At 46.7% G+C, this 11,751-nt stretch overlaps 2 protein-coding genes across 2 annotated transcripts; both read right to left on the bottom strand.

The window, feature by feature from the left end:
• Positions 1–652: 652 nt before the first annotated feature.
• On the bottom strand, positions 653–1,935 carry LOC125509380 (uncharacterized). The gene has a single exon (XM_048674349.2). The coding sequence runs from the start codon at positions 1,742–1,744 to the stop codon at positions 773–775; it is 972 nt and encodes a 323-aa protein (XP_048530306.1). The 5' UTR covers positions 1,745–1,935; the 3' UTR covers positions 653–772.
• Positions 1,936–5,648: 3,713 nt separating this feature from the next.
• Positions 5,649–7,033, bottom strand: LOC147971706 (beta-1,3-galactosyltransferase pvg3-like). Its single transcript, XM_087526284.1, has one exon. It carries the CDS (start codon positions 6,897–6,899, stop codon positions 5,949–5,951), a length of 951 nt encoding a protein of 316 aa, XP_087382410.1. The 5' UTR covers positions 6,900–7,033; the 3' UTR covers positions 5,649–5,948.
• Between the last annotated feature and the right edge of the window lie 4,718 nt (positions 7,034–11,751).

Below are 11,751 nucleotides of genomic sequence, written 5' to 3'. Positions count from 1 at the left end.
TGTTTCGTTCGAGCCAAATAAACCACATGTAAAGGATAATTAGGGAATACATCTCCTTCCATGGTGCGGGTGGCAGCAGAAAATCTGAAAAGCTCGTTCCGCCAATATACGATGGTGCTACCCGGAGAAGTATGCCATCCTTTTTCAAGAACACACATGAGCTCGAGCTCTACGTGCCTATTTATTGAGATAGAAAGCAGTATTTAAATTATGTTAAGAAAAGATAAGAGCATGTGCAATGATGCTATCTTAAAAGTGTCACGTAGGATAAATGATGAGGTGGAGAAGAGAGAACTCATAAAGAAATGGTTTGTCTTCTCTTATTTAAGAGAAAACAAGAGATAATCTCTTAGCACAACATGTCTCATCACGTTTTTAGGATTAATTGGCTATTGAAAATAAGACTAAGAGATAACACATTGCAGATACTTTTTATCATCTCTAAAATACATATAAAACTTAAGATAAAACTATTTTATCAACTATAATACATGCCCTAAATCGCCAAGCGCAATCCATAGGATGGCACCCCAGACAGTCTACCATTCCACCACACCTTCCGCCACTCACGGCGATAATCGCGAACTGAATCAACGACTGCTGACGAGAGTCCCAAGCTTTGTTCGGCTACGTGCGCCCTCGATCAATCAGGTAATCAATAATAATAAATAAATAGCGCAAAAGAATGTGAATCGCGTACACTTCCGTGGCACAATCAACCACGTCACGGCGAGTTTACTTAAGAAATGGAAAATATAAACCCCTTGATCGATCAGGGCAAGTGGTACAGGTTGGACGGCCTGATCCCGGCGGTGACGTTGAAGTATCTGAAGGCAGCCGCCCACCGGCGGTTGTCCTTGATCATGTGCACGGCGACGGTGTCCGGCCGGAAGTTGTCCATGACCCAGTTGAGGTCGTACATCCTTGGCCTGAGGCTGTACCGGTTCTTGCCCCGGTGCCCGATGTTGAGCCACTTGCCGAAGAGGAGGTCCTCGGGGCCGTGGGTGTCGTTGTGCCGGAGGATTTCCTCGTTGGCGGACACCCAGGTCGCGACGTCCCACGAGACGACGTACCCCATGCCGTGCATGAACTGCATGGGGTCGTCGCCGACGGCGAAGCCGTAGCCGAGGTAGACGTCGTCGCGGGGCTTGGGCCGGAGCTCCTCGGCCATGGCGGCCACGCGCAGGTACGTGTCGTCGTCGGTCTTCATCACGTAGTCGTAGGGCGCGCCCGCGAACACCCGCGGCACGGAGGAGAAGTACTGGTGGGTCTTGCCGTCGTTCATGTTCTCGGTGCAGTTGAGCAGGAGGACGTCGCCGTGCCGCGCGGCCTCCAGCGCCACCAGCATCCGGTCCACCGGGTCGTCCACGCCGCAGAACACGAAGCGCACGTCCACCCGCGCGTACGCCGGCACCGGCGGCTGCAGCGCGTACGCCAGCCGCACGATGTCCCGCCGCTCGCGCCGCTTCGGCGTGGTCAGCACCCCGACGAGCAGCCGGAACTCCGGCTGCGCCGCCGCCGCCGCCGTGGAGACGACCTTCTCGGCTCCCGACGCGACGGAGTAGCCATCGGTGCCGAGGCTGGGGCAGAGCACGCCGAGGCCGTCGGAGCGGACGTGGGAGGAGCCGAGGCTGGGGATGACGACCACCGCGGCGAGGAGGCCGAGGGGCACGAGGAGGAGGTACGGGGTGCACAGCGACGAGGCGGCCGGGAAGAGCGCCTGCGACGAGGAGCTGGTCTTCATGGCGCGTCCCGCGGGATGAAAATGGAACTTGGAAAACCCACGTCCACGTGCAATTATAAGCCAGCCATGGGCGCGACCAGCACGTACGCCTTCGATCAACGTGGGATAAATAATCCGTGTAAATTGCTGGTTGAATCGTTCTCGTGGACACGCGGCCGTCGAGACCGCTCTTCAGGGTCGACAAGGGATCCATCTGCGCCTTCCACCGGATCTTCTTGTGCATATTAACATTAACATTTGTTAGGAGAGGTGTCAACGTTGAGGGGGATGTTAGGTGGCAGATGGAATGCCTGCAAACAATAGTCTATTTCAGCTCGCAGACGGGCCACGAGCAATCATTCGTGGTCTGATGCAGATGCCCGGGCATGAAGCATGGCATGGCACGGCAGAGCGGCGAACCCGGTGGCTTGTTGCTAGCTTGTTTGCTTTGCATGATGGAGATGGAGGCAGGGCTGAGGCAAGAATGGTCGTCACCGGGGACATGCTAGCTTGTCGGTTGCTACTCACTTTGATTCTACATGACGTGTGCGTGGCTTTCCTCGGCCGGCCTGCGTGTGATCGAATATGAGATCTTGCCAACCCGTTGATTACGTTAATAATGGTATGCCCGTGGTTATTGAGATTTCAGCAAGATTAAAGAAACATCACGATTCTCGCAAAAAAAAAACATAATAACATCACGATCTCAATTTTAATCGCATTGTTTTGCTAGACCGCCCTTTCTTCGATGAAAAGACGACGAGCTTGGCGATATCTCCGTATGTTTTTCATTTTGAAAATAGCTCCCCAAGAAATACTTAATGCTACCGTCTAGAAAAAAAAAGGTAAATACACCGGGAGTTTTAGAAGGGGTAAATTGGATCACACCGGGAACAGGCTAGTTTGTTGGTTGCTACAGACCGAGAGAAATACTTAATACTACCATAAAAGAGAAGAGGTAAATACACCGGGAATACCTAATCATGAGGGTCCTACAGAATTTTTTCAAGTGCTCGTTCGAGAACTATAATCTTTGGCCCTAAAACTGAATCATTTCCTTGTATTTGAAAAGAACTCGCCAAGAAATCTTTGTGCTTTGAAAACGGGCATAGGAATATGTTTTTGTGCTTTGAAAACTCTTTCCAGCTTAAGTATTAACCCAATTTATAGGGTTCGGCTCAGCTGCAGGGCTCCCTGCACAAATTATTGTGCAGGGTCAATAAGAGATCGCCATATGTCTTTGTGGGCCAACCACCCCCAATTAAGTTAGATTATTCTGTTATGGTCTAAATATTCGTCTTCGCTGGTCCTTCCTCGCCTGGCCTACGCAAAAGGAGAACTAATTTACTGAATGGCTTCACACAAGAATGGTTGCTAGCAAGTAGCAAGGACGGTTTCCTGCAATGTCCGCCGGCCGCCGCAGCAACAGAGAAGGAGGGCGGACACGATTAGGAGCACGTCGCCGATACCGCCAAGAGCACTCGTTGCAGTTCTTCCGTTCCTTGGTTTTGAAGTATTTGGAGTCTCGATCTAGAGAGCCGAGGTGCCGTCTACACGGAGGGACTTCTGATGTTGTGGTCTCGTGGAAGCCCAAGAGCACAACTGAATCTCGCCGGAGCGGGAGACCAACACGGCGGCGCTTCTCTTCTCCGTACTTGAAAAAGACAGTTTCAATCTCTCAATTTAGTTTGCTTTGACTCAATTCCTTTGACGTGCAGGCTTTAATTGATCTCGCAATCAGACATGCAAAATCTTGAGGCGAGCTGAGCGCAACAGTAAAGAAAACATATGCGGCGACCGTGCTATGAAAAACGGATGGACGATGGTGAAGCGATCCGGCAATGCTGAAGCGGAGCAGAGGAGGCACCGCCGGTGGCATGGGACATGAGATAATGATGACCACACAATAAATAGGAGACGCCGATGACGACGGGCACATCGTACCAGGGAGAAGAATAACGCCCAGCTACAGGCCCGGCGAGGACGAACCCAAGCTACAAGATGAACAAGGCCGTAACAGAATAATCTAATCTAATAACTTAATTTAAGGTAGTTGGCCCACAAGGACACATGGCGATTTCTTATTGGCCCTGCACAATAATTCGTGCAGAGAGCCCTGCAGCTGAGCCGAACCCAATTTATATTAGAACTTGGCAAGTGGGGATCATCGGTTTCTAAATTGGACTCGCCGGCGCTCAAACATACAATGCATTTATCGAGGTGTAGAGCCCATGTACCGCCATTCTAACTGATTGGTTTGAGAGGGCACACATGATTATGTCTACAACGTTTCAATATTTGCCTGTGGGAGGGAAATAAGGCGGCGCGCAATTAAGCTAGATATGCATGTCAGCGAAGCTCACTTTGTTTTCCCCTACTTTTTTTTACTAGTGTATTGAATGATGTAAACTATCTTTAGATTGCAATAAAGTGTGCCACAAGGCTTTCCCCTCCGAAAAAGAGGGGATTATTGGCCATACCTCCAAGAAAAATAAAAATGAATCCTGCAAAGTTTTTACGATTCCCAATCTAAAACCGCAATAAACAATCAAGAATAAGAATAAACCCAAAATACGTCTCGGTGAAAAACACTCGCAGATGGTGTCATCTAAAACTCTCCCTTTTCCACTATAGTTAGTGTCGAAATGGACAGACTGATAGACTCACCATCTACTTACGTTAAAAATGGGTACGTAGACGTGATGGACATTGGGGGTGAAGAAGAAATCGACGAAAAGAGGTGTGCTTCGACAAATCGAGCAAGAAAACGGTGTGTGTTGTAGAGGAGGGAGAGATAAATCTTTGTATGTGACGCCTCCGAAGAGAGAATCCCTTAGCAACATTAGTTGTGGTAGTAATGGTGGATGCTTTGTGGAGGTTTCACTCTTGACTAGCAGCAACTAGATGCCGTCGATATCACCACCAAAGATAAACAAGGAAATAGAGTGGTTTGGATGGTCCAAGACCCATGGTCCAGATAGGTAGACATTAACCCCATTTTATATTAGGCTAGATGATATTTTAACTAGCAGGGTTGTGTGGGACAATGTGCTTACTTATTATAGGAAAATAAAATCAAAGTGAGTAGTCCGCTAGAACCTTTATTTTGAATCGTGCTTCAGTGAGACCGTCATGACACGATAAATAAATTCACGAATCGACCAATAAATACACATTTTTAGCATATCGTTTGCTAACTCTCTGCCGATTGAAAAGTACTTAAATGTATTGTGAGATTCGGAAGTTATCTTCTCCTGCTAAGGTAAATGTATTGTAAACTAGCTTGACGATATTCTCATGTGTCTTCGGAAGCGCTTGATTTAAGATATGTGAATGCCAGGAGGAAAATATGAGGAGCCGTCCGGATGCGCACGCGGACGTGCCCGAACGCGTCCGCGGACATATAAAGGGTCGGATTTGCCAAGTCCAACTGTAAATGCTCTTAGGTTGGCTAAATTTTCTTGGACTTTTGACTGGTTTGAGGAGGCTTTGAGTTAAAATGTACCCCTCCTCATAGACAATGTACTTGTATTATTTTGATTGAATAAAGTGTTGTGTTTTTTTCAAAAAAGAAAAGGTACTTCAATTTTAGTCAACGCGGAGCATCATCTACATGATGTTGTGATCTGCAAAAGATTTGTCATTTTCTACGCTTTAAAAACAAACATTGTAGTGTTTGCACTAGATGAGCATTTTCTCTATAATATGATAATAAAAAATTGATATGTGTTGAACAAATTTGTAAAATCGACCGAGAATTTGCAAATTCTCAGATAGTCGCCCCCATTACCTATTCTGTTTTGTGCCAGATCATTGGATCCTTATGGATCCCACATCATTAGCTTGAATAAGTAAAACGAGACCATCATGACGCGATCAGATAACCAGGTTAACAAAGCGATCGAGTAGTAGAATATACACCAGGTTAACAAAGTTTATCCCAGAATCGCGCTCCAAGGGGACCGTCGTGACGCGATCAATAAATGCACGAACGGCAAGGTCCATGCGACCGTCAGCAAGACAGCAACATCGAGAAGCAAAGCCCCGAGCCCGAGATGCTTCCGCACCTTGCCCGGCGGCTTCGAGCCGGCCAACACGTGCATTCTCATCCTTCTACAGCCAATATGCATGTTCGATCGAAATCTCACATCTAAAAATAATTAGATACACAGTGTTGACGAATACACGGCGCACGGCACGGATCACGAACAGAAGAAGCGATGGATCACGGCAGGTGGTACAGCTCGGACGGCTTGATCCCGGCGGTGACGTTGAAGTAGCGGAGCGTGGTCGCCCACCGGCGGTTGTCCTTGAGCATGTGCACGGCGACGCTGTCCGGCCGCAGGTTGTCCATGTCCCAGCTGAGGTCGTACATCCGCGGCTTGAGGTCGTACCGGTTCCGGCCCTTGCCGGCGAGGTTGAGCCACTTGCCGAGCATCAGGTCCTCGGGCCCCAGCGTGTCGTTCCGCGCCAGGATCTCCTCCGCCGTCGACACCCAGCTCGCCAGGTCCCACGACAGCACGTACCCCATGCCGTGCATGAACAGCTTCGGGTCCCCGCTCATGTTGTAGCCGTAGCCGAGGTAGACGTCGTCGCGTGGCCGGGGACGGAGCTCCGCCACCAGCGCCGCCACCCGCAGGTACGTGTCGTCGTCGGTCTTCATCACGTAGTCGTAGGGCGCCGCCGCGAACAGCCGCGGCACGGACGAGAAGTAGGCGTACGTCTTGCCGTCGTTCATGTTCTCGGCGCAGTCGAGCACGATGATGTCGCCGTGGTGCATGATCTCCAGCGCCACCAGCGCCGCCTCCGCCGGGTCCGTCACGTTGCAGAAGACGAAGCGCACGTCCACCCGCGCGCCCTGCGCCGCCGGCTGCAGCGCGTACGCCAGCCGCACGATGTCGCGCCGCTCCCGCCGCTTCGGCATCGTCAGGATGCCGACCAGCAGGCTCAGCTCCGGCTCCGGCTCCGGCTCCGCCGCCTCGGCCCGCGCCGACACAGCCGCGGCAGGGTGGCCTGCGACGGCGCGCCGGGCGCAGAGGACGCCGAGGCCGTCGGAGCCGCCGCCGGCGCCGGTGCGGTTGAGTGAGGAGAGCAGGAAGAGGAGGAGCAGGATGGCGACGGGAGCCAGGATGAGGTAGGAGTAGGAGGTGGACGTGGGCGCCTTCATCATGGTCATGGCTCGGCTGATGGAATGGAAGCGCTGCGTGCTGCGGAGTGTGCAGCGAGTTATAGCGCTAAGCTTAAGTTGGCCGCCCTAGTGCAGATCCACTGGCTCATCTGACCGATCAGAGAAATCGTCGAACGACTGACGGGAAGAATCGATCCGCCGATTAAGACACCGCACCCGGCAGTATAGAAACCGTGCGACAAGTGACAACCGAGTGTAGTTTCACGGTTAGCTGAGGCTGAGCTATAATTTGCTCCAGTCGACATTCAAGCACTATTCTCTCGAAATCTGCGGAGCAAAAGGTGGAGTATTGTTGGAAAATGCATAGGAGCTCTCGGGTGCTACGCCCTTTTATATTCAAAAATAATTTAGTAATTCAAAAAAGGTCAAAAAAATCCTGAAACTTTTTATGAAATCAAACATGACCAAGTATTGCACTCGTATAAAAAGATTAAATTGAAAATGACTTTTATTGTATCCTGGGTTAAAGATTTCGCAAAGAATGCTAGATACAAGTACTATTCATACTATATTGTCGTGACAAATTTGTTTTTTTTTGCCCTAAAGTCAACGAGAATTATTCCTTGGCCGAACTTTTTATATGAGTACAATACCTAGTCATATTTGGTTCAAAAATATATCCGAGATTTTTTGACTTTTTTTGAATTATTAAATTATTTTTGGATATAGGGGGGTGGAGCACCCGAGTGCTCCTAATCCACTTCCGAGTATTGTTACCTTTTTCCTATGCATGATATTACTACATTTTTACATGGAACATTGACCGGCCATATACTTTCTCCGGTCCTTTTTACTCCGTGTATTAGATTTTTGTCAGTCAAACTTTACAAAGTTTGACCACATTTATATTTAAATATATCAACATCACAATATCAAATATATCTACCATGAAACTATATTTCATGATGAATCTAATAATATTGATTTGACATTGTGAATGGTAATACCTCTTTTTTATAAATTTGATCAAAGTAAAGATATTTTGACTTTGGCCAAAACTTATATGCAGACTAAAAATGATAGAAGGGAGTACTATACATCTTGTTTGAGGGGAAATTACTGGAAAGTATTTCAGCCTCTGTTACAACAACGAACAACATGGCATACGGATCTACAGTATATACTCTTTATATACTCCGTACATACAAAAGGAAAAAAATGCGTGAGCGCACGTCTCTCCAAGCACTCGCAGAAGATGCTTATAATTTTTTATTTTTTCCGTCGCATTAACAGGACGGTCGACGGAAGCCAGAGCAGCGTGTAGTGCCCCTCACGACAGCAGGCACAGACGTGAGCCGGCCGAGCACACGACGCGGGATCCGCACCGGCAGAATCAATCGGGCGAGCTTTCGCTCCCTTAATTTGGATCAGTTTCGCGCGCAGATGCCCCGGTTAATCTGGCCCCCGACGTGCCGTGCTCGGCGTGCGCTCCGGAACCCGGAGCCTGAAAAGCACGGACCACCAGACTGATTCCAACCGATCGACCGTTCCAAAGTCACCGCTGCTCGGTGGGTTCCTGTGCCGTGACCAGAAAATGCCTACTTGCTCGGGCACGGCACGTGTTTTCCTTCCCCGAAACTCACCGGTGACGGCCGGAGCACGCACCACGTCCGTCCAGGTGAACTTCTTCCGTGCCCAGCTAGTACGGGTATTCGTGTTCCCATCCGCTGTTCGTCAGCTTGTGCTTCTGGCCTAAGTAATTTGAGGAGGAGGACGGAGTCCACAAGCAATTACAGGAGACTTTGGGCTGGAGGCTCCTACCTAAACGAGATCGCCCGGCTCGACGAGTTGAACAAAGTTACCTCCTATAACAACTCAGAAAAGTCACCAACTCGCGGGTCCTTGTCGCGCGAGGGGTCCGCAGCTGTTTAGCAAAGCCCAGTACGCGTTCGTCCATCATGCAGGCAGCTGCGTCTGCAGAGCTCGAAAAGAGCTCGGCATTGACTGATATGATCGACTCGAAGTACGTAGACCGGTACCTATCACTATCAGTATCAATCAATGTATCATGCGAGGTAGGCGAGGGGTGAGGTGTGCACCAACGCATCTGTGCACGGACGGAGTCCTCTGTTCTTGAGGCGTGCACCAACACCAATCCATATATGCTGTTAAGACGTCGAATCAGTAGGGTCCTTGCAGACTTGTCGTCTATATATTGCGAGTTGAGCTTGTGACAATCAGTGTGAGTCGTGTGAGCCCCCCCTGCCCCTGGCTGCGTACTTTTCTTTTTTCTAACTCGAGAGGCTCGTGTGTTGAATGTGTGATGTGCTTATGTACCTACATGTACACATGTATCTATCTTGGAGCAGCAAGTGCCCTGTGCTGGCTTGAATACGGACACTGCCCCGTGACGTGGGTTGCGCTGTCCTGAATTATCGATGTGGCGAAGGGAGCAGGAATCTTCTTTCTGCACCAGTGGCAGACCTAGAACCTCAACACTGGGGATGCCACGATTCAAAATTTATATTAAAAAAGTTATATATACAAAAGTTATATATACATTCTGTCAAATATCATCATAATTTCAATATAAATAGTCTTGAAATAACATTAACTTGTTAGATATTTAGTCTTAGTTACCTGGTAAAATTCATTTTGCAGTTTGGGAGGAGGTGCCATGGCACCCATGGCATCCCCACTGGATACGCCGCTTTGCTACACCAATGCTATGGTGTATGAAATACTCCCTCCTTCTGACAATAAGTGTCTCAACTTTAATACAACTTTGTACTAAATTTACTATAAAGTTGAGGCACTTATTTTGAAACAAAGGAAGTACTTGTGATTTTGTTTTTGTTCATGTTTGTGCGAATTGAGAAGTATTTTTTTTCTTCTACAGGCAATACCATTATGCAGAAAAAAGTGCCACTATGCGACCTTTGCTCGTGTCAAACACTAGAATGGGGTTTCCCGAAAAAAAAAGAGTTTCCCACGGTAGGGCTTTTTAAGGGCTTCTGGATGTTGGTCTGATAGGGGAGATCCTATTTACCGTGCAGGTCATTGGGTGGCGACCAATCGCATACCCTTTGCGATCGCTACGCTCGATACTAAGCCAGCCCAAGTAGGCATGCTCGGGAGACTCCTAGAACCTTCACAGGCCATGTTTTTTCTATGTTATTTTTCTTTATATGGTTTTTTTGCAAACAATTTTTCAAATAATGAACATTTTATAAAATCACGACAGTTTTATGAAGTCATGAACACTTTTAAATTAGAGATTTTTTTCGATTCTGAAAAAAGTTTTTGAAATCCAAAAGTAGATTTTCTAAATCTATGAACAATTTTCAAATTCATAATTTTACTAAATCACAAATAATTTTCAAATCTGTGATTTTTTGAAAAACAAGAACATTTCTTGAAATTCAGGACAAAATTTAAATCCATAAATATAATTTTAAATATGTGATCATTTTTAAATCAGAGAGCAATTTTAGAATTCATGAACATATTTTGAATCAGTGAACACTTTTAAATTTCAGGAACAATTTTTGAAGTTAGCAAACATTTTCTGAATTTTGTATCAATTTTTTAAATTCGTGAACATTTTTATGAATTCCTGAACATTTTTGAATTCATGAAGATTTTCAGTAATTCAGATTTTACTGCAAAACTTTGAAAACTCTTTACAACCTATGAACATTTTTCGGATTTTTGTACTTTTTTTGAAATTCATGAACATTTTTTTGAATTTTGAGGATTTTTTTCAAATTAATAATTTTTAAAAATTGTACGTACATTATTCCAAAAGCATGAGATTTTTTTAAAGTTCATGAACATTTTATGGATTTTGTTAGCATAATAAAATAAAGGAGGCAAATAATAAAAAAATGAAAACAGAAGAAAAAATACAAGTGTCATCGGGTGGCCGTGACTCCGTGACCCCTCCATGACCGGATCAAAGTTGTGCATTAGGTGAACGATATGTGGCTTTCCAGTGCGCACCGCGGGGAACGGGAGCTCCTGTCTGATAGGCCTTTTTTCTTCTCTTTCTTTTAAGCCAAACTCGCAAAGTTTTATACTTTTATTAAACCGTCACAATGTTTAGAGAGACGAACAAAAGTTCACCGGGCTACATGCCGGCTAGGCCCCAGTGTTAAAAGCATGCTTTACAAGTTTGTGAGCCTCAACTGTTGAGGTTATAAGTTCATGACTAAAATTGCAAGAAGAAAAGGCTTCTGAGTGCTCTATGATTTCATGCACCACTGCTCCATACGATGCTGATGTGCCTCCTTTGATAGATTCAACTGCCAGCTTGCAATCTGATGTGATGAAGTTCTTTTATATGTGTAGATCATCTGAAAGGGTGAGAGCTTCTCTGATTGCAAGTGTTTTCAGTACTTCAGGCTCGTCTATTTATTTTTTGCGGGCTTAACACTTGTATTACTCATTCAAAGTATCATTACAATCTTCAGCAACTATCTCCAAAACTTCTGGAGGACCTGACCCTAACCAAGTCATAGTCCTATTATTAATACGACCAAAAGCAGCTAACTTGTCGCTCGCTTTATTTTGCGAGCGAGCGACATGAGTAATACAAGTTTGATGTAGATTCAATAAAAATCTAATCTCATTCACTAAGGAAGAGTATATCGAACGATCAGTGCTCCCACATGTGATCATGGACACTGCAACAGAAGAGTCCATCTCAATTTCAATCGGCTGTACTGTGCGTTGAATCGAAGAAGATAAACCCTCCATACAAGCACATAGCTCTGCCTCCAATGCATCCATGCATAAATACAAAGCTCTGCAAGTTGAGAAGATAATCTTTCTTGAAGAATCCCTCAAAATCATACCCGCACCAGCATGTTTGTTCGAACCAAAAGCACCATCAGTGTTC

The sequence above is a fragment of the Triticum urartu genome, chromosome 5A, assembly GCF_056163025.1.
Source record: "Triticum urartu cultivar PI428250 chromosome 5A, HENAU_Tu73, whole genome shotgun sequence".
NCBI lineage: Eukaryota > Viridiplantae > Streptophyta > Magnoliopsida > Poales > Poaceae > Triticum > Triticum urartu.
The sequence above is the reverse complement of the archived record's forward strand: the minus strand, read 5'-3'. Positions and strand labels throughout refer to the sequence as shown.